Source organism: Epargyreus clarus, unplaced genomic scaffold (genome assembly GCF_041222505.1).
Source record: "Epargyreus clarus isolate Ecla_fem2 unplaced genomic scaffold, WU_Ecla_fem_2.2 ptg000007l, whole genome shotgun sequence".
NCBI lineage: Eukaryota > Metazoa > Arthropoda > Insecta > Lepidoptera > Hesperiidae > Epargyreus > Epargyreus clarus.
This window is the reverse complement of record NW_027332215.1, coordinates 22,379,882-22,403,923: the sequence shown is the minus strand read 5'-3', so window position 1 is coordinate 22,403,923 and position 24,042 is coordinate 22,379,882. Positions and strand designations below refer to the sequence as shown.

Below are 24,042 nucleotides of genomic sequence, written 5' to 3'. Positions count from 1 at the left end.
ATCGCTAAATGTACCTACATGGTACATTATATTATGTACCCATCAATAAGTAAAAAGGAACTCATTTAAAATAGTTTTAACCCCAAAACATAATATATAAAATATAAAACTTGCCCTTCGTACGACTCGTACGGTTCATACTTCATAGGTATTACACGGTATCACACGTAGATTTTGCAAACTCAATTATTGCATCCTATGATTGCATCGGAGTGGCTGGTGTCGCGAGCCGACATTACATTACCTCGGAGGGTATTCGCTATCTACAATTTTATATTTTATCTTGGAATACTTATATCGAGTTTCTTATAGAGTACCGGTTTAACATGTTTTTTTATTAATAAATACGAAAGTAGCAGACGAGCATGCAGTCCATCTGATGTTACGAAGCTACTGCTTAATATGAACATCTACAATAAACGCAGACAAGACCAGATTCCCACCTGAGCAGCCAGCCACAGATACACCGTTACCCCTGAGGACTAAGCTAGAATACCTTGGAAATGTATGTCTTATACTTATACTTATATCCAATATACCTGAGTTTCTTATATAGTAAGGGGTTCATTTTACTATTTAATAAGTGGCCACTGCTGTCGGAAATAATCAATTTTTCAAAAAATAATAATAATATTTTCACTTGAATTCTCGCAGTTTTTAACTTTCGCTACTCAAAACCTTGGACGTTGTTATTTACAAGCAATAACCGTTAAAAAAAACATTTTCCTATGAAAATAACTATGTAGTTAACAACATTGGTTTTAAACTGATTACGTGTACCCTCGAAACCAGGTACCGGCGATTACGTGAAGTGATTACGACCCACCTCCAGTTAGTGGCTAATCCGATCTCGCTCGGAGTTCAAGGTTCGCAGCGAGTATGTTACAACTCACAACCGGGTTCAATTGTTCACTTCCAGACCACGAAATTGCTTATAATGTTGCCAATTCAATAGTGCAAATCTAATACAATTCATATACCTTTTGCTTTGCGTTTTTAATAAAAGAAAACAAATATGCAATCCACTTAAGAATAAGTGGCAATTGCCGCCCATAGGTATTTAAGAAGCTACACATTCAAAAGGTTTTACCTGTAGCTGATTCCTTTGTTTCTATCCAAAGCGAATTCACGCGTTTGTAAAAAGTCATTTTTTATTAAATACGTGCACAAATCCGTCGTTTTTCACTAAAAGAGTCAGGAAAACAAAAAAACAACAACACAGGACTGGTACAGTCACGGAAAGTCTTTGGATGCAGTAGGGTAGGGGCACGCGGGGAAAGTGAACATTTCAGTTAAAATGAACATCTCTCTCCGGAGGTATTTAAATTGCCCCTTTGCCAATAACCGCCCGCATCCGGCGTCTTCGAATTAGCTCGAGTCTACTAAATAAAATACTGGTTTTTGATCTATTCGTAGAAAATTAGATAAAACTCAAAACAACAATGGCGTACAGATACAGATATATCTTGGTAAAAATGTCCAAATTAAGTAATTAATGATAATAATTCGTTTGTTGTTGTTGACGAAGAAATTGTGGTTAGGTATATCTAAGTGCAGATTTCTAACAATACAATGAAAACCAATTACTTATGTAATGCACTTAAAAAGTATATCGTTGTCTGACACTAAATAAGAACAGCAATAAACGTGTAAGATATGTAAGCTACGCCACAGTAGATCCTTATACTGTGGCTACGCTGTGTATGAAATTCACCAACAGGTACCTTGTTTTTGGGTGAACGAATACTAATGCAAGCCATAGTCCAGCGGTGAATCTCAGAGATATTGGCTAGATTTACAACTAATTCCTTCTATTGAAATCATGTTAATCTTAAAGTTTCAACGTTCTGACTGGAAGTTTGAATCTCGATATCTCTCCGAGAGTGCTGTATTTTCTAGACCTTACTTTCGTATTCCAACTTATAGTTGAGGGAGAGCAGTGAATAGGTGAGTTAATTACTTGCAGCGAACTGTCCTTAAATACCGAACACGGTATTCGGTATTTAAGGCTCTCGGTTGATGAAGTTATCGATACGAATGCCGATATTTATATAAAAGTAAGTCTTTTATCACAGACATGTATTTTTTTAGATATAGGTCTGTGTCTTTTATACATGCACTAATGATCTTGTATTATCATATCATATCGAAAATTTCTAAGCGCTATTTTCGGTATAACGATTATTTAACATGTTCACGAGATATTCAAATACATAAGTACATACGGGGATTTTTTTGGCCTATTTGATTTGTTATTTTTCTAAGTTACATATTATTAATACCGTTTCAACAATAGTTAAGTTCGCTAAAAATATCTGACTTTAAGATCTATTTTTTCAATAGATCGCAAGTTTACAAGCTTTTTATTAAGTTTCTACGCTAGTAATGGGCAAAATACTAATGTATTTGGAGTAAAATATGTAGCAGCATCTTTTTTTACTATTTAATAAGAACGGAACGTTCCATCTACATCCAACTGGTGTTAAGATTAAATTAATACCGCAAATTAAGGGCAACAGCTCTGTTTTAGGTACTGTAAACATTCAACATTTTTTAACCGACTTCAAAAAAGGTTACTCAATTCGACCAAAGACATATATGTTTTTTATGTTTGTTCAGGGATAACTTCGTCGTTTATGAACCGATCTTGATGATGTTTTTTTGTCGGAAAGTAGATATTTACAAGGTGGTCCCATTATAAGGAAATCAGGATCTGATGATGGCAGACCAGAGAAATCGAGGGAAACTTTAAAAATCATAGAGGGGCGACTAGTGCGTTTGTAAGTTTTTTCGTTAAGTATTTTTATTATTTATATATTCTAATAATATAAACGTAAGTATGTCATCACTAAATAAATGTTGGTTTAGTACATATTTCTGAAGTCGGCGCTCATATTGGACTCGCTGTTTACGCCGTTATCCAACGAAATATATTGAGCGCCGACTTCAGAAATAAGTACTAAACCAACATTAATTTCGATTATTTTTTAATTTGTAGTGACATAGAAGTCGGTTGTATAATTTTTGTTACTTTTTTATCCAAATTATTAGGGCGAGCGATACGAGTCCTCTATAATTCGAAAATCTTACAAGCTTTCCATCCCTTTTTTGAAAAAACTACAGGGCTTATCTATAAATTTGAAACTTAACATAGTTACTTAAGGTCATGTCTAGATTGGACCAACACAATTGAAATAAGGTTTAGTGAATGAATGAATGAATGAATGAATGAATGAATGAATGAATGAATAAATGAATGAATTTATTTATTTGTAAAAGCATGCGTTTATAAAGTAGTTCATACATAGTAATTGCGTTCGGCATACTCTACCGGTTGATCCGGTGTACAAATCTTTGTTTTATTCTTATTACCATCATATGGACTGTATGCTCGTCTGCTACTCCTATATTATAAAACAAAGAAAAACTTGAAACAAAACGCTTTTAAAATACACCGGTGAAACCTCGGTGAAACGCTGCCACGTTTGCATTTCCATATTTTTGATTGACATAATTATGTCATAAATGTCTGAATTCGTCATGACGTTTTTTTTTATTCTGCTATTATTTAAACGAAAATAATCCAAGTCATACAGCCATCAGCCAGTGTTTATTTTTTTTGGGTTTAGGACTTTTTTGATGACAAATTAAAGTAATTGCTTATAAATATAATTTAATAAATGACATGATTTAATTATAGTGACAATATATTGTAATAAATATTTATAACACTTTAAATTTTATATGTAAATTGTAATGGACAACTAAATATGTAAATTAATGTTAATAATTACAAATCTTTGTTTTATTCTTATAAATAATAAATAAACATTAATTTACATATTTAGTTGTCCATTACAATTTACATATAAAATTTAAAGTGTTATAAATATTTATTACAATATATTGTCACTATAATTAAATCATGTCATTTATTAAATTATATTTATAAGCAATTACTTTAATTTGTCATCAAAAAAGTCCTAAACCCAAAAAAAATAAACACTTTTTTATCAAATTTAAATTTAGTGTAACATTGATGGCTGTATGACTTGGATTATTTTCGTTTAAATAATAGCAGAATAAAAAAAAACGTCATGATGAATTCAGACATTTATGACATAATTATGTCAATCAAAAATATGGAAATGCAAACGTGGCAGCGTTTCACCGAGGTTTCACCGGTGTATTTTAAAAGCGTTTTGTTTCAAGTTTTTCTTTGTTTTATAATATAGGAGTAGCAGACGAGCATACAGTCCATATGATGGTAAGTGGCTACTGCCGCCCATGGACATCTGTAATCAATAGAGGTCGGCCACAGATGCGCCGCTCCCTTGAGGACTAAACTGGAACGTCTGAGATAAGTTTCTTTTTAAATATATGAGTAGCAGACGAGCATGCAGTCCACCTGTAGTAAGTGGCTAAGGCCGTCCATGACATCTGCAATCCAACCCAGATAGGATTACATATTCGTAACTGAGGTCAGCCACAGATGCGCCGTTACCCCTGGACTAAGCTGGAACGCCTCGGAAAAGTATGTTTCCTTACCACACTTTTCAAACCCAAACACAGCAGCACTTAACGCTGCTGTTATGAAGCAGAAATAGGTGTGGCGATGGTGCCGCCGGAGTCGGTTCTACCACCTTAACTTAAACTATCTGTCCGATTTATTTAGTGTCAAAGAAAAAGTTAATCTATTTACAATATGCGTAGCAAAAATGTATCTTAATTAATTAATATTAATTAAGAGAAATTACTATTTATGAATGATTATTTTGGTTATGTGGCTTCCATATAAAATTTACGTATCATCGTATCGTACATCAATATAGCTCTGACAACTAAGTATAGTATAACCAAATAACATATATTTATGAATTGTATTCTCCAGGTTATTCTGATGTACTTATAGGCTGTAATACTGTAAAGTTTTCCGATTCAAATCCGATTAATATAATCCGATTCAAATCCGATTAATATAATCCATACTCACAAACTTTCGCCTTTATAATATTTGTTGGATATTATAAATGTTTTGATGCAGTGCAGTTTCAAAAACTCCACATGTCCGATGAATCTAAGTTTTTGTTTAGAATCCATCCACAAATTTAATTTCCATCGTCAAAAAATACTTTGTTTGTGACAAAAAGGCCAGCGAAAGATTTACAATTTAGCGTCTATCACATTGTGTTTTACGGGAATTCGTTCCCGTATTGTATGTTAGGTAGAAACATAAAAGAAAATACAAAACTAATTGAGCAGGCCACACACATCATTCATTAATTTAATTCATAAATTTAATAGTAATAGATAAAAATGTTATTTTGTAGAATTAATTAGTAGATCATTCGCAGCTTCACGGAATGTATCCCTCGGAGATTTAGTAAATTAAAGGTGTCGTTATGGCGAATTCAACATTCACTGATAAATGACCAAAATCGACATGAAGAGAATAATAAAGGTCATTCACCATCTTGTTGATTGGTAACAGACTCCAGATTATCTTAAAATGTACTGCGTTTCAGACATCCACAATAGCTTATACCTATACAGGGTGAATTTTTAAAACGGGCCTTCAGGGCCAAATCCGAAACTATAAGGATTAGCGAAAAATGCTAAAAGGAGTTACGAGGCCGATTTTGATAAAAAATAAAACTGCATCATTACTTTTTTAAAATAACTTTTTCCCTAGCCGGGAATCGAACGAGTTCATTTTGAAAAAAAAATGCACCCTCTATATTATTCCACTATCTGATAGTGTTGCTTATAAGGATCAAAATCTGGAAAGTAATGATAAATGACAAACTAAAGGAAAAGCTTCAATTTTAAGAAAATACATATTTTTTCATATTAATTTGGCAGTTAAGTTCCCGCCATTCATCAATTTAAACATTTCGTGTATTAACATTTTTTTTGGCTCAATGTTTCTAATCATTCGAAATGGATGTTTTGTTTCCCAATAATTTATATTTTTATGTCCGACTTAGCTAAGGTTATTTTTAGGACCATTAAAATAGATTTACTTGCTATGGGCGGAGTTTCGTTTAATACAGATGTAAAGTTGACAATTTGCGAGAATTACTTTTTAGAGTCAAATCCGAGTGATTAATAAAAAAAGAGATATAGAAAATTATATTTAACGTTGAAACAAAGTTGTAAACAACAAACAATAAGAATTTTCTATTTAATCAGATATCTATTTTCATTATAAAATAAATCCTAAAAACGGCGGTAACTTATTTGCCAAACTATTACTTTCTCATACTAAGCCGTATGTCATAGTCATAACATCGAATAATTAGTTGATTAACCAACAAATTCTTCAATGGTATGACTTATGTCTGTTTCTAAAGAATTATACATAAATCATTTGTTATGTATAATCCTTAAGGATTAGAATGCCAATGTATGGAAAAATACGTATTTTCTTCAAAATTTTCCTTTTCCTTTAATTTGTCACATAACATTACTTCCCAGAATTTGATCCTTATAAGCGACACTATCAGATATTGCTATAATATAGAGGTGTCATTTTTTTCAAAATGAACTCGTTCGATTCCCGGCTAAGGAAAAAAATATTTTAAAAAACTAATGATGCAGTTTTAGTTTTTATCAAAATCGGCCTCGTAACTCCTTTCAGCATTTTTCACTAATCCTCATAGTTTCGGATTTGGCCCTGAAGGCCCGTTTTAAAAATTCACCCTGTATATACTTAAAAAATATTTTTTACAAATCAGATGAAATTATTTTATAAGTATGACGTAGTTTAAGTTCAAGAGTAAAAAGATATCAAGGATAAATCGCAAAAAAAATACAATTCCAAAAAAATGGATCTAATATAAGTTGGAAAATTATAAAACGATCGAATAAAAAAAAACTTAGTGACTAATAATGACATACTGTTTTAATAACTTGTGCGACTACATTACTAAGTGAGCGACTGGAAATATAGAGAGGCAACTTTAGTATTAATATAAAACTTTAGTATTACAATATAAAACTAAGAGAGCAGGGCGCGGTAGCGCTCTGCGAGCGGGTGGGCCCAATCTGTATGAATTCAGACCTTACCTTTATTCATGATCAATGACATGAGCACACAATATTCTACTTACTTATTATAGTATTTTAAAGTGGTTTTTGTATTCGAAACACTTCATTTAAAATAAAATGCTGCTCAGTATTAAAAAAAACATTTGCTAAATATTGAATAAAACGCATGATTAAGTCGCTCAAATATAATGAAGCTTCTCATTTCGTATTTTAAGTAACTCACATAAATGTTTGTAACTTGCTGTTCTGTTGATTTCTCGTCACTCGCAGCCAGTCGCTCGCTTAGAAATATTATAACCAAAATTCATTATTTTTGTCATTCAAAACTTTTATTTGCAGTCACACGTTTAAATACTACCCATATACGTTATCCACCACAAGCATTTAAAGTGGTTCTGGTTTTGGATCAAACGTAGTTTTGCTCTTCATAGGTAATCTGACGAAAGGTAGATTTAATAATTTATTGTTAATTAATAAGTGACCACATCATCTTTGCTGATATAGGATCTTAAACTAATCATTCACGATACGCGAGCCCTTATAAAGCTGCGCTTTTTGCTAGTTATTCTCTGACCAATAACTGAAACTGAAACCGACCTCTTAGTAGGGTCCAATATGTAAATCTAATGCTCTGACTTATGGAAGGTCTGATAGTATTGTTGATCGAAGTATGGAAGTGATGGACTGGGCATGGGAGAGGAAGTTTTTTTAGGGGCGGGGGAGGTGCAAAAGCAACGGAGTGGTCAAGTTCGGCGAAATGAAAGGTAGTCTAGCATCTAAAATATTTTGTCTCTATGCAAAGATTTCGTACCCACTAACTTCCTCCCCCAGCACGCCTACATTTTTTCAAAGGTCGAGGGAAGCAACTTAATGCTCGGCCCGCGGTACATATTTATTCGCTTAGCTTTGAAAAGTTGAGAATGGTCAAATAGTTTCGTAGCTTACCTAATGGATAATGTCTATTACCCCTGATTAATTGGAATACAACGTACCAATGTAGCAGCAGTGATAGCTTAGTGGTTATAACTCGGCCTCCCAATCGGGGGTCCAAGGTTCAAATCCCAGGCACGTACCTCTGATCTTTACAAATGTGCGTATTAGAAATTAATTATCACATGCTTTACCGGTGCAGGAAAACATCGTGAGGAAACCTACTAACCAGAGAGATCTTAAAAAAAATTCTTCGAAGGTATACAGATAAAATTAATTGTATGTTTATAAATATTCGATGAAAAAAGTAATTTAGTTAAAAAATCAAAATCCCGACTGCATCAAAAAGGCCGAAGTAGAATTCAAAAAACGGTGAAATAGGCGTTTCATTATTTTGTATTTTCAAACAATCTGTCAAGTTCTATTTTATACTCGTAGTGCTCATTTACGCATTTCATAAAGAACCTAAAATTCGGCTGTTTCCGTTGTACGATGTTTTTTTGCATAGCAACTTACCTATTTAATCCAGACAGTCATCTCGATGTTAAGACATTACCTATATTATATAGGTATATACATATATTATATAGGTACATACATATATTATAGGTATAGGTAATATTTGTAATCTACTTTTAATTTCCTTTCATTTGATACCCTCGATAGGCGCGCCGAAAGTCTGTCATTTTGAGTTTTTTTCTAACACCTATCTAAGGACACTTGGGTATTGGATACGAATATAATGACACATTAATTGTCGAAATTCATCCAGCCGTTTTTTAGATCCGAGGGAATAAAGAAAAACAAACATACAAGATACGCGCGAAAAACTTCCTTGCCAGTCGGGTGAAAAGATTCGAAAGTATTCAATGTTACCTTTAATATGCTCGTAGGTGCACGGACCGGGCTTTAATCTCCTTACATGCAGTAACAGAACATATCTGTCCCTATTGTACTCTTAGCTAGAAATATATACTTACAAGTAAAGCAATACCTCTTATTAGCTGTCGCTGCAAGGAATCAATTAGCCACTCCGATTTCTCGCTAATTAACACTAAAGCGGAATAGTTAATTAACATTTGTTTATAAGTATTTACTTACATGAAAAATCCTATATCATTAATTTCAATATATTCATTTCAATATATTTTCCTTCGCCGATAAAGTATTATTAACTATTGATTTCCCTTTCTTTATTTTCTCCATGACAGTTCTTTATAATGTTGTGGCCAAATAAGCAATGATATCGATCACATATAGTGACAGTGACGATTCATCAAATTTTGATAAAAATAAATAAATAAAGATTACCTGTCGTAATAATTATTTCGTTTCATTGTCGAGTACCTATACCTACTTACTTTACAAGAGGTTCGAAAATTTTAAAGAGGTACTTATCAATCAAAAATTTATACGTGTAACATCTTGTAATTAAATATAATATTATAAGTATATGTAGTATAATGTAGTATAGTTAAAAAAATGTACAAAAGTATCCGACAGTAGTTTAGTTTCTTATATTTTGTAAAAAAAAAACGGTTCTATAATCGTGCTACGTTTATCGTTATAGCCCCTATAGTAATCATTATGTGTAGCACATCACTATCTGTCCATAAAATACAGTATTATCTGAGTGACATTTCAACGTAAACAACACAAAATTATATGGGCATCGATCGGTCATCGAGAAAATAAAGAAATCGAAATAGTATAATCTATGTTTCTAACACGCACATAACATCCCCCACATAACGTCCCCAACGGTGGGGATTAAATTACAAACCACTAGGTTGACTGTCACAGTCTTTAATTAGTTGTCATCTTTGTCACTAATTAGCACTCTATGCAACACGAAACTCATCGTCAAATCCATGGTTAAAATTTCATCCCATTTAAGGTCGAAATTACTTCATATCATAAGTAACGCTATCGTCAATGTTATTGTTATATTTAACTTTAAAGCAAACTTTAAACGGGCTTTCGATGCATCCCGTCATAGAAAACAGAGTAAATATTACCCTTTTTTAACCTGCATAAAATATAATAGAAATGTATTATTACTTTTAATTTCACTTGTTTAAAAGACGAAGGAAAACATCGTAAAAAAACCTGCATGTCTTTGACTTCCCTAAATTCTGCATTTGACCAGTTCGGTGGACTATCGCCTAAATCCCTCTTACTCTCAGGGGATTCGCGCCCAGGAATGAGATACTAATGGGTTGAAGATGACGTCGAGATTGTAACGAAAATTGACAATATTTCTTACTTGCCTCTTGAACTACAATAAATGTTCTACATTTTCAACAGTCAATTTATAGCAATGAAGTATTCGTAGCTTTTGCCCACTTGCCGGGCAACGAAAGTTTTTTTTTATAATATAGGAGTAGCAGACGAACATGCAGTCCACCTGATGGTAAGTGGACATCTGTAATCAACCCCAGATAGGATTAGATATTCCTATCTCAGGTCGGCCACAAAGGTGCCGCTACCCCTGAGGACTAAGCTGGGACGTCTCGGAAAAGTCTGTCTCCCTTACCACACCCTTCAAAATATTTTTCTTCTTATTTTTGTCCACTTTGAGCATCAGACACACTGCGATTGCTGTTTTAAAATTTTACAAAATAACGTGCAACCTATCGGATTCGAGGTGTGCCTACTTCTGGCGTTCATTTTCTGTCGCCAGTGTTTACGCCTGCACGCGTGCCTACGTACACATAAATTATCTTGCTACGGACTCTGCGCAACCCATGTGCAATTATAGGAAAGTATAGGATGCAAGCGTGACGCGTGCGGTTGAAACGCGTGCGTTCCTGTATTGCCCGCATGTAATCCGTAATTACGTCTGAAATGGTGGGTTGGTAATGTGGACATTTCGTACTCCGGATTACGTCTTTGAACGGGCTTCACGAAGAATGAACAATATTATAATTGGACCGAATATTAATATTATATTAAATGCCAATGTATGGCTTTAAGCCGATACTGTTGAATGGAATTTCGATATACAGTACAGCCTATTTTAGAAGGTTTTGTGGGGCGTTCGAGCAAAATAATTAGTGCGATTCGAATATTTCAAAATAGTTTTAAATGTCGACATCACATGGTGTTGAGTAGGTAATTACGGCTGGTAAGGTAAGTTTTGAACAAAATTATGTTTATGTAGGCATTGTCCGCGTAAAACTGCTAGTCCGCTCTGAATATAGAAATGAATCGCGTCGCCATAGCAAATTGTATGCTCGCAACAACTTCAGAGCGGACTAGCAGTTTGGCGCGCACTATACCGATATCAAAAACATGACCATAAAACGAGATTTTTTAGTTTTTTAGTTTCACTTCTTGTTATACTCTACACTCATACTCTATACTCATACCTACATGTGCTCTTTGTTATTAAATACGTCGAGGAAGTTTAATTTCTTAATAGGGTCATAGATGGATTCCTGAGGAATTAAGATAAAATGTAAGTCAGTCCTTTTCCTATCTGAAAACGATAATTTTTTAATGGACATACGGGGCATACCTCCATATTGCATGCAAAATACCTTTTCATTATTTTACACGTCGATAATAAATACAAAAAGCTCTTTTAACGAAAATACCTATTACGTTACAGATTTTAAATATTTTCGTCGGAACTGCTTTTCAAAATTTTGTTAATTAATTTTAATTATAAAACTTAATTAAACTTTACTTTTAACACATTGTATGACGATATGACATTTTTACTCTTTTAAGCGGCGATTTGAATGTAGTTTCCTCGTATCGAAAATATAAAGCTTACAAAAAGGTTAAGTTCATTCGTTGTACATTTTTATTCAAGAGCATTTTACGTAGGTAATTGACAGACTTCATTCCGTGCGCCGGGTGACTTATAAAACGCATTTTCAAGCTGTTTGGTGCCCTTATTTTATTTGCATCACGGCGAAGTGAAAAGCGGGTGGAACCTAAAAGTAGAATGTTCACCCTTTAGCACCAAACTTGCGCAGGTATGACGTGTGAATAAAAACGAACATGCAGCCGGGCTTGTATTTTCCAGTTCGTTTTTTAAACTCCCACTCTGAAAGTTGAACATTTTCAAAAATGTCAAGGATTATATTTCCGATCTGACTCTCGGAAATCCAGTTTCCGTCAAATGACGATATTTTGAGGTTCAGGGTGGACACCGATTTTTTTTTATATAATATGGGAGTAGCAGACAAGTATGCAGTCCACCTTATGGTAAGTGACCACTGCCGCCCATGGGCATCTGTAATCAACCCCAGATAGGATTAGATATTCCTACATGAGGTCGGCCACAGATGCACCGCTACCTCTGAGGATTAAGCTGGAACGCCTCGGAAAAGTCTGTCTCCCTTACCACACTATTCAAAACGAAACACCGCAGCGCCTGACACTGCTGTTATTAGGAAGAAATAGGCGTAGCGGTGGTGGAGCCGGAGTTGAACGGTTCCGTAGCTAATGGCTAAAAGCGTAACCGTATTACTAAGCCTCCTCTGTCCGTCTGTCACAGGGCTCTATTTCTTAAATGCTGATATATATCTTGATACTTGTTTTTTTCCGAGCATGTATAACGGTAGCCACTATAATAAGTAACAACAAATACTAACTATTGAAAAATCTTTAAAATAAACGGGGGTCGTCCTGAAATCAACCGCAATTTTTGCGCGTTTTTTGCTTTATCTATTACTAGTGGTGCCCGCGGCTTCGCCCGCATTTTAAAGAAATAATATGACATATATAAAACGGAAAATTTGTACCTGCATTGGAATGACAGTGGTGCCATCTATCGAAAATTGGTCTTAGCAACTCGTGGGCTCTTGGACAACAACTTTGCTAAAGATCATCACTTGATCAAATGCATAGTTTCTGATTCTATAACTACTTACGAATTAAAAATTAATTAAAAAAAAACCTTTTCCCACGGACTAAATTGTGAGTCTAAACCATTCTCTCAAGGTGGTAGAACCCTTTGTGGTTCGACTCCGGCGGCACCACCGTCACACCTGTTTCTACCTTATAACAGCAGCGTTAGGCGCTGCTGTGTTCCGGTTTGAAGGGTGTGGTAAGGGAGACAGACTTTTCCGAGGCGTTCCAGCTCAGTCCTCAGGGGTAGCGGCGCATCTGTGGCCGACCTCAGGTAGGAATATCTAACCCTATCTGGGGTTGATAACAGATGTCCATGGGCGGCAGTAGCCACTTACCATCAGGTGGATTGCATGCTCGTCTGCTACCCTTATATTATAAAAAAAAAAAAAAAAAATCTCAAGTCCCCTTGAACACACAGAACAAATTTCATCAAAATCAGTCGTCGTTAAGGAGGAGTTCAGTGACATACACACGCACATAAGAAATATATATATAAAGATATCAATATTATATTATACTCGTATCAATAATAGGTATAGAGTTCAAATTCACAATGCCTTCACTGCTATGTTAACAATTACTTAAAAGAAAAATAAATTAAAATTCGGTGGTACGGATCCCTCCGCGTGTGAGTTTGACTTGCACTTGTCCAATTATTTTATTCGCGATTATCGACCACCGCGACGGGCGACTATCTCATACTATATGAACTGCGATACTCGTTTATTCTCGACCTTGACGCTACTGAATAATTTATAGGTAAGTAGTTAACATTTATCTGATGACGACGCGAACAATATTAGTCGTTACAATCGTTTTAGTGACCTTATCTACGAACTAGGAAAACATTCGTGATACAATGTCACTTCACGAATTTTTAATATATTGTTGCTGAAAGTTATTTCTTCGAAATTGGTATTCTTCTCTGTCTGAAATTCTTTTCTGCATATTACTTATACAAAATAATGTCGATGTTTCACATCTGCCAGGCGTCCCGAGACGGCTCACATTTTTTTTCTGTGCAATATGTAAGCGAGAAACTTATACAGACGTCGCCATTTTGTTGTACAATTTATATTGAACTAAGTTATGCAAGCACCTGTTGCGAAAAAAAACGTGAAATTTCGAATGCCATGTTGTTTGAGTGAAACAAGGAAGTTTTCTATAGAAAACTTAAAAAAACAGGAGAAGCAATAACTTAGTAACGGTTTTGTCGAGCTAAAAACAGTTATTTACGTCACCCACAGCTACTGTAGGTATGCAGTGGCAGACTAAGGTCGTCAGAAGCCCGGGGCGGAAAATTAAGTTAAGGCCCCCAGTGTAAAAATATGATGTGATTTTACAAAATTGTTTGGTTCTGACGACCTTTTCTACCCGACTGCCAAGGGTTATGTTTTTTGTTTTTCTTTATTTGGTCGGATCTAACAAATGGCTGGATGAATGTCGACAGTTAAGGTGTCATTATATTCGTCTCAATGACCCGAGTGTCAAAAAAAGTTAACCGAACCTCGATAGGTTCGGTTAACTATAAAATTGTACAAAAGGGTATCGAACGACAGGAAATTGAAGGGAGATTATAAAAACATATTTGTTTATATATATACAAATATATAATAGCAAGGTGACTGTCTGACTGGCTAACTAAATGCCCTTTTATTTTTCAGAAATCAACGTACCGCCAAAACCGCTCAATTTAGAGTTCTGAAAGTTTGCACATGGGTTCGCTATATAGTAAATAAGTACTAAGAAAGGCCTTTCGGAAATTCTACCCCTAAGAGGGTAAAATAGGGGATGACAGCTTTTTTTAATCCTTTAATTTTGATGCACCTACTATAAAATTTGGTATTTGGCTTGCTGGATAGGAACAAGGATACACTTATTTATCCCCTTCCGAAAAGTCGACCCCGTAGAGGGTACATATATACATATATAACATATCGAGAAGACTGTTTGACTAAATGAGTAAGTTGCTGTGCCAGAGATCAACGCAATGGGAAACAGCTGAACTTTAGCGTGCTGAAATTTTACACATACGTTCTTTATATAGCGTAAATGAGCACTACGAGGGTAAAATATGATAATATTGTTTGAACATCTTTTGATTTTGAAGCAGATACTATTGAAAATCCTACTATGGAAAACCTTCTATGGAAATTCTACTTCAGCCTTTTTAATGCAGTCGGGTTTTTTAATTTTTGGTAAAATTACTTTTTAGCAACTGTGTTTGGGAGCCCCCGCACCCCCCTTAGCCAGCTAGAGGGTGTATCTACAGTAGAGTTGCTCCTATTTTTGCGTGCCTATCGACACATATAATTAATATAAGAAAAAAGACAGGAAAAATCTTGAAACTGAGCCTTTTCCTTTTTTTATTATCTAAAATAAGCAGATTTAGTTTATATAGTAGTGGGGAGGGTTTGCCATTCCTTGTACATATTTTCGCATTTTAACACCCTAACAACAAAAATAACCGTCAACAAGGTATTTTTAAAATAACAAATTAAGAATATAATTTAATTGAATTAAGAGTATAATTCGCTGAAACATATTTCCGTTCTCTACTTTTTTACAGTAAGTACACAGCACGTAAACACTCAAAATATAGTACAATTATATATAATTACTAGCTGACCCGGAAACGTTGTGCCATATAAATAAAAAAAATGTTAAGGGTGAACAAGCCTTATCACTTAGAGGTATGAAACATAGATAGTAGCCGATTCCCAGACCTACTGAATATGCATATAAAATTCGGTGAAAATCGGTAAAGCCGTATCGGAGGAGTACGGTAACTAACATTGTGACACGAGATTTTTATATATAATATTTAAATACTGTTAACAATGCTATTGCATTGGTAGTTATTGAGGATTCATTGACTTTCGCCACTTTATCACATTCTTATTTATACGTGTAACTAACTACACAGGGCTTATTGTAAATTTGTATGTGTGCATTGTGTGTTACCGCTTAGATAGCACTTATCGGCTGTTGAACGTATTACCTAATGAAACATTTATACTAATCATATAGATAACATTGTCAGTAGGACTTTTTAAGATAAGTATTTAATATTTTTAACACATTTTATTATGTATTTTAATAGTAACGTTTTGCTATACTGACATAGAAACTATGTCGAGTAAAGTTTGTTTTCGATTAGAATACAAACATAAATCATAGTTTAAAAACTTAAAACCACGCTTTATACACTATAGTTAACCACGTTTGGTATTCGTTAATAAGTAAAAAACATTCTTAATATAAGAATGAATGTAGACACTAGAAACTTGTGGATAAATACTATGAATATGAAAACAGTGAACAGAGGCGACGATGGTGCTAACGTGCGCGACTAATAGAGGGTCTATTACTATTTTCTTGGTAGCTTTTGTTTCGAGACTGTAACCGCTGCAACTTCATACTGTAACTTTCGTGTGACGAATCTTAAAATTCCACTCACATCATTTTTTCATAATCCGCCCAAAGAAGTATAACTTTAATAAAAAGACGAGAATTAATGTTACTTAGTTACAGTTAAGGTAGAATACCTTAACTGTCGAAATCCATCCAGCTATTTAAAAAATCGTAGTACAGTCAATAGGCTTTATTTTATTTAAAAATATAAATATTTATAATATATTTACAAGCATTCCGACGGAAAACATAACTCTTCCTTGACAATCGAGTAAAAAATCGAAGAGATCATTTGGTTGTTGTTATGCAAAATAGATCCAACCACAAAATCTAGCTTTTGATAAAATAGGTCTTTTAGTAAACATTAAAATGCTTAATTTATAGTTAGTATCACTGATATCTGTATATTTCAAAAGAAAAAATGTACCAAGTAGCTTGATGTGGAGATGCCATTTGTGATAGTAACTAAAAAACGGTTTTTGTGGGTTGGATCCATATTGCATAACTACGTCCATTTGAAAATTTTAGTAGGTAACACAGGTACTCTCTGGAAATACCAGTCCTATTTGAAACAGATCTATTTCATAGGCGATTAATTGTGGAAAACTGATATTCCGGAACGAATATCAATTTTCCACAATTCAACTCTCTGCAGCATGGAACATCATAGGTACATACATTTTAAAAGAACTCTATTAAAACAACCGTTCAGTTTTTCGGGCTGGCCGAAATACTAAAATAATAACAGAATTTTACTGAAATTTACTGAATTGAAAATTTTAAATGTTGACGTTCCTGTCATAACACACGAATTCATATTGTGGTTACTCGGAACTCGTCACTGGACGATATTTAAATATTATATTTCATCGGGATTTAAATATTATATTTACTAGGCCTCGGGCAACTTAAAACCCGAAATGCCCTTGGTGAGGACGGCGTTATATCTGAGCTGTTGAAGGCTGGAGGAACAGTTAGTTAGGATATTTAACTCCGTCTTACTAACAGGGAAAATTCCGACGGCGTGGAGCAGCAGCAACGTAGTTTTCTTTCAAATAGGGGGACAAAACGATGTTAAAAAACTATCGGTCATCACGCTCCTGAGTCACGTCTGCAAGTTGTTCTCAAGGGTTGTGAATCGACTCGCATGAAGACAACGAATTCCAGCCACCAGAGCAGCCCAGTTACCGTTGAGGGCAGATCATGTAGTTAGGTAAAAACAACTTTGAGGGGGAAGTTGATAGGAGGATCCAATTAACTGGGCAGCATTCGGGAAACTTCGTCATATCTTCTGGTCGCCTATATTGCAAAGCCTGAAGACCAAGGTCTGTCATTGTGTCCTACCAGTGATGACCTACGGAGCTGTTAAGTGGACACACTAAACGAAAGTCGCTAAACGTGCTATGTAGAGCCAAAGAATTTTCACTCAACGGTATTTATATATAGCTTTCACCTGCATTGATATTACTAGCACACAAGGATACAAAAATTAATGTCGGATAAACCATATAGTCGTAATCCATGAATATATGAACTATGACTTCTGTGCTTTAGCGTCCTAAAGGGGGGGGGAGCGTCTTAATTGCGGAAGGCGCAGTCCGCCCCAGGCCTCCGATCTTGGGGGGACCCCAAACACAGTTGCTAAAAACAGGTCGCCAGACCCAAACAATGTATGAAATGCGAAAAAAATGGTCAGCGAATCACAGGCGAATAATTCTATGACTTTTTGACATTTTTGTAAAATCTTTTTTTTTTATAATATAGGGGTAGCAGACGAGCATGCAGTCCACCTGATGGTAAGTGGCTACTGCCGCCCATGGATATCTGTTATCAATCCCAGGTGGGATTAGATATTCCTACCTGGGGTCGGTCACAGATGCGCCGCTACTCCTGAGAACTAAGCTGGAACGCCTCGGAAAAGTATGTCTCCCTTACCACACCCTTCAAAACGGAACACAGCAGCGCTTAGCACTGCTGTTATGAAGCAGAAATAGGTGTGGCGGTGGTGCCGCCGGAGTGGAACCACAAAGGATTCTACATCACGTTGAATTAAAATGTAAAGAACTGTGGAGCGCGAGTATACTGGCGAACATAGGTCCGAATAGGTCTGTAAATTTTTTATGTAGAATAATAATAATAAGAAATTATTTTAGGCCACTTCTTGGAAATTGTGACAAAATATTTTCCACCGACAAGACTTTTCATTGTTGAAGTCACACCCTCCTTAACAATAACCTACCTAGCCTGCCTGTAAGTATTAAAATACCAATTCAAAAAAGTTTTCACATTATTATTCTATAATATAATTAAAGGATCTTTAAGGAACAATAACATGTAGATATTACACATCCGCCGATACCGGGAACTCAAACAACATTACGCCGACCAAGTCACGGGCAATGAATAGGCTAGAAATCAATTATTCACCGTTCAATGCCAATCAGTGCTGTATTATTTATGTCTTGGTAATAACACTCTCTTAAATGACAGTGTTTACAAGGTTTTCAAATTTACCTTGCACTTATAAATATAAAATTCTTAGTCATCTTTTAATATGGTTCTTATCTAATCTAATCTGCAATGCATATAAGGTATTTAGCCGGTTAGCCTTCGTCGACGGTTGATCTTCATGAATCCATAAAACAGGCCCACGAAGAACAATACTAATAATTAATTGCTACTTCATAAATTGGTAAATACATAAATATTTATTTAGACGAACACGCAAAATCAGTTTTTTAATACTTATATAAAAAAGATAATACTTACCTGAACAAGATTTTTTATGTACAAGGCATAGATTAGTAAAGATTACTCACTCCTTACAAGAAAATGTAATCAGTTTTGACAATTGAAATTGTCACTGTTATCTATTTTCGTGTTTGAAAAATATTAAAAAAATGTAGTTTTTAGATCATTTACGAATGAACCTATATTTCTCCGCACTTTTTTTTCAATTTCGTGTTTTTGGACCACTTAACTGCGCATGTCGGCATTGTTCCGCGTAAATTATACCATAAAAGCTATTAAATGGCTCATAGAATTTTCAGCCGTTTAAGCCATTTAATGGCTTCCTTCAATTACAAGTCAGTGAGATATCTATACTAATCTATGGTATAAGGATATAAGTCATAGAATATAACGAATAATTAGACTGTAAGTAATAATCGGCGGTACTCACCTTGAAATACATCGTGTAGTTTTGGAGACGATTATCAATTATGGTCCCCTTAGCGTATGACAGGATGGACGATATTTTAACTTCGGATTCTTCCACCACCTCCTTGATGAGGTCCAGGTCATAATCGGCGATGCCGATGAACCTGGCCTTACCGTCCTTGACGGCTCGTTCAAGCGCTGGTAGAGTTTCTTTCAGAATTACTGACATATCTGGCGCGAATGTTATGTCGTGAACCTGTTGACATTGGAAAATTTTTCACCCGTTCTTCAAGATGGCGACCGAAGTTCAAGAGTTGGTTTTAGCTTGATACAAAATCCACCTTCCAATCCAAAAAATAAAATTGCGTCCTCTCACTATTGAAACCCAAAGTAACATTTACATGGACCATGTTTTAATTTTATTCAACGTTTCGTGTAGGAGAAAATAATAATAAAAATATGTGCATAGAAATGTGCACCTATTCCAAAATTTTATCACTGATGAAATGTCAAAATAATTTGTCGCCCATAACTTTCTTGGAGATACATAAAGTATTTATTCGTTTTGGCGAGCCTGGTTACCCAAATTATTAGGACTTTAAATTCTTAAAAAAGTAATTGCGACACTATTATTGTTTTTTAGTATTTCGCTAAAAATCAATATAATGCATTGCGAACACAACACTCGTCCAGTAAATGTTGTTTTGTATTCGCTTATTTTTAGATTTGACGGCTTAATGCCTTGAACCAAGTGTGTCAAAATGAGTCGCAAAAATCTAAAGTTAATACCTAATTTTTGCGGTTAAATATTGTTTATCCATTTGCAATCAATTATTATATTATATAAACATAAATACTCGTAAATCTGATTTGAAATTGATCAAAAACTCGCAATCATGCGTGATTCGCATAACAAACTTAAGGACTAAATATATATCAATGTTGCGCCAGCAAATTAAATAATATTTTCGCCTAAACGCGGAAGCATAAATACAAATATAGCGTAATGTAATGTAATCATTTGCAGTGAGCGGCGTTAGCTGGAATTAATATAGTAATTTAGGGTTCATAAAATTAATCATACAGATTATCTGCATATCATAAAAAGTATAAAATCTAAGTTGTATTGTTAACGCTCCATTGTTAAAAAGACATTAAGAAGTGACGTTACGAAATAAATAAAGTAGTTTGCACGCTAGCCACTGAGACACGCCGCTTGCAGAAATAATCTAAGACAAGATTTCGAAGTAATCTGATTCGCGTTAAATGAGGCACATTTGTATCAAAAAAATCACATTGCAAAACTGTTTACACACCAATCAGGTACATGTTAAAATACGCGCCAAACTACTATTCCGCTCTGAAGTTGTTGCGAGCAGGTGTAGTCATACAATTTGCTATAGCGACGCGATTCATTTCTATATTCAGAGCGGACTAGCAGTTTCACGCGGACTATACAAGCCTACGTGTACTAAGTTCCCGTAACGCGTATTTTAAAACAGGCCAATAAACTAGTATGAAAGCTTAGCTGAAGTTATATCTATTTATACATACTCGCATGTTTGCATCGTTTTCCATGGGCATTCCATACAGTTGAGAGGACATTTAGAACAAGTTGGCCTTGCGTCTTGACTTCTCACCTGAATAAGATCCACGTAATCCAGTTCGAGCAGCGCCAGGGTATTGTCCACCCCAGCCTCAGTCTTCTCCGCTGAGAAGTCGAACATCCGTTCTGTCGCTGTTTCATAGCGGCCGACTTTGCTGCCGATCACAAAAGACTGTCGCGGGACCCCCTTCAATGCCTACAAGCACAAATTAATTATGGGTTGTTTAGCATTTCAAATGGGGAAGAATTTCACGATGTATTAAAATATCAATAGTTATTTACTCGTACAGCTTTGCCACAAGTATATTTGCAATTTTCAATAAGTATTAAGGACTAGATTATATGCATCTATTTGTATTCTTACATTTCAGCCCGGAAGAAAGCTCTTTGAAATATTGGATTCGATTCGCGTGGAAACTCTTAAAATCCAACAATGCATCCGATAAAAAGATATGCCATTTAGACAGTGACTAAAAATCTCCAATAACTAAGGAAAACCTAATCTAGCATTTTAGTTGTTAAAAACTTAATTATAAATTTAATCTGAGTAGTTTGGTCATACAAAGTGATTTTTTCGATACTCTAACCACTATTATAGCAGACAATGCTATGGCCTATTCGTAAGTTCGTTAGTGCTGTATTCTCCTGTAGTGCTACTTCCCTTCTCATTCTGAGAGAAGCCCTGTGCCCAGCGATGGAACAGTAATGCATTGACGACGACGTTCATACACTACATACATAGATAATAAGTTCCCCTAATGCGTATTTTAAAACAGGCCAATAAATATTACGAAAGCTTAGCTGAAGCTATATCTCTTTATACATACTCGTATGTTTACATCGTTTTCCATGGGTACAGTTGAGCGGACAAATTATATCTACATTACAATAGTAAAGATCCATATGATTCGTTTGCCATGCAGACATGGATTCGTGTCAAAACACACACAATATCTGTAGATATAAATGTACTCGTACTATAATACCCCTTATGCGTCGGGGATTAAAAATCTGTAATAATAAATTTAAGTATAAATTACGGTATGAGTATAAATTACCTTTCCAAAAGTTTTTTCCGATGTTCCTTGCCCATACCAGGGCCCTGTCTCGAAATAGTTCACTCCAAGCTTCAAGCTTTCTTTGATCAATTCCACTCCTTTGGCTTCATCGAATTTCCTGAAAATTCAACTCAATTAAAATCATGACGATATACTTAAATATAAGGGAGGTGGGGTTCGACCCCTTAGCATAGGTATACAAATCTTAAAACAAGGGAGCTATTTATTTAGCCGACAATTTCCAGGCGAGATAAAACCGTTTGAAGGTGGTAGAACCCTTTGTGGTTCGACTCCGGCGGCACCACCGCCACACCTATTTCTACCTTATAACAGCAGTGTTAGGCGCTGCTGTGTTCCGGTTTGAAGGGTGTGGTAAGGGAGACAGACTTTTCCGAGGCGTTCCAGCTTAGTCCTCAGGGGTAGCGGCGCATCTGTGGCCGACCTCAGGTAGGAATATCTAATCCTATCTGGGGTTGATTGCTGATGTCCATGGGCGGCAGTAGCCACTTACCATCAGGTGGACTGCATGCTCGTCTGCTACTTCTACATTATATAAAAAAAAAAAAAAAAAAAGAAAAAAAAAAACCGTCCATGCAATGCTAGATTAGTGGAGTTAGTGGTTGAAACTCGGGCTGTCAATCCAAATCTCAGACACACACTTCTAATTTTTTAAAGTTATGTGCTTAATTAAAAATTACTTATCAAAATAATTAGAAAAACACCGCGAGGTAACGTCTGAGAGTTCTACAAAAAATCTTATGACGGTGAAAGTTTCACCTCACCCGTGCCCAGCAGTGTGACAAAAGGAATCTTAGTACTTTTCGCTGGTCCACTTCCAAGTGGCATGGACCCACGCTACGCCATTGCTTTAAGACCTTTCCAAAACTAACGACGCTCAAGATTTAATTCATATTTGTTTTTGCTGTTCATCACGCTAGCATAAGCCGTTTTAACCGCATAATTATTGCACGAATTGAAAATTTAAGCCTCAATCAGGTTCAATGTGTACAGTAGATACACAAATAAGCAGTGACATTCACAACATTTTCGTCCATTTTCAAGAGAAATTGCAAAATGTGGTATTACGCATAATAACGAATAAAATATTTAATTACCTAAGAACAAAATATTTTTTAAATGATTACGTGATAAATAGTAACAGTTATAATATTATTTTTATTAGTACCCACAAGTAATAAGGGCATTACTACAAAAAGGGCATTTTAAATAGTATGTAATAAGACTTAAGTAGATAAAAATAGATGAAACATGGCCCACGTAGAATCCTTAATTAATTGAAATTAATTGAAGGCTATGAGACCTTATGATCTTTATGAGGTACCTTGGAATTCTCATAATATGAAATTTTCTTTTATTAGTGTCTTACGTCTGGATTTTCCTTGATTTGTTTCGGTGGACAAAGCATGTTGCTCCGCTAGCCAAGTATGTAGGATTGTAGATAATAAACTAAAATTAAAAATAAAATAAAGTTTTCATCTATAAATCTATCTGTAACTGTTATTTCAGAGTAAATTTAATACTTGTTCTAGATCGTAGAAATATTTATTCGTAGAAATCATAGAAAAGACTTGTTTTTTCTGTTCCATGTTAGAAATAGATTTAATTCTATCCTACTCGCATATTGAAACATAATATGATCGCATTATTTTTATTGTATTCATTTAAAAACCTCAATTAATTGGAGTTGATGTGGAACCTTAGGATACCCACACACTAATCGATCGAAAGAATCAATCGTTGGTAGAATGGATCATTTTACGTGGATCGTCCCTTCCCAACAAATGACATTGCAGATATCGATCTATCGTGAACTCATATATGGACAAGCTTTAATACAACCCTTATCGATCGACATCGATCAAGGGCGTCGATCAATTTGTGTTTCTTAGATTAGATCTGTAAGCTGATTACTCCTGTAAAAGAATAAAACTATTTCTT

The 24,042-nt window shown here is 35.0% G+C and overlaps 1 protein-coding gene across 1 annotated transcript in view; it reads right to left on the bottom strand.

Moving 5' to 3' along the window:
- LOC140743671 (uncharacterized) overlaps window positions 1–24,042 on the bottom strand; it is a 47,943-nt gene that overhangs the window by 13,483 nt on the left and 10,418 nt on the right. The window contains exons 2-4 of the mRNA XM_073075115.1: window positions 22,084–22,201; window positions 21,060–21,221; window positions 19,442–19,675 (exon numbers count right to left, since the gene is read on the bottom strand). Coding sequence (XP_072931216.1) covers window positions 19,442–19,675; window positions 21,060–21,221; window positions 22,084–22,201 — 514 coding nt within the window. The remainder of the gene's footprint in view (window positions 1–19,441; window positions 19,676–21,059; window positions 21,222–22,083; window positions 22,202–24,042) is intronic.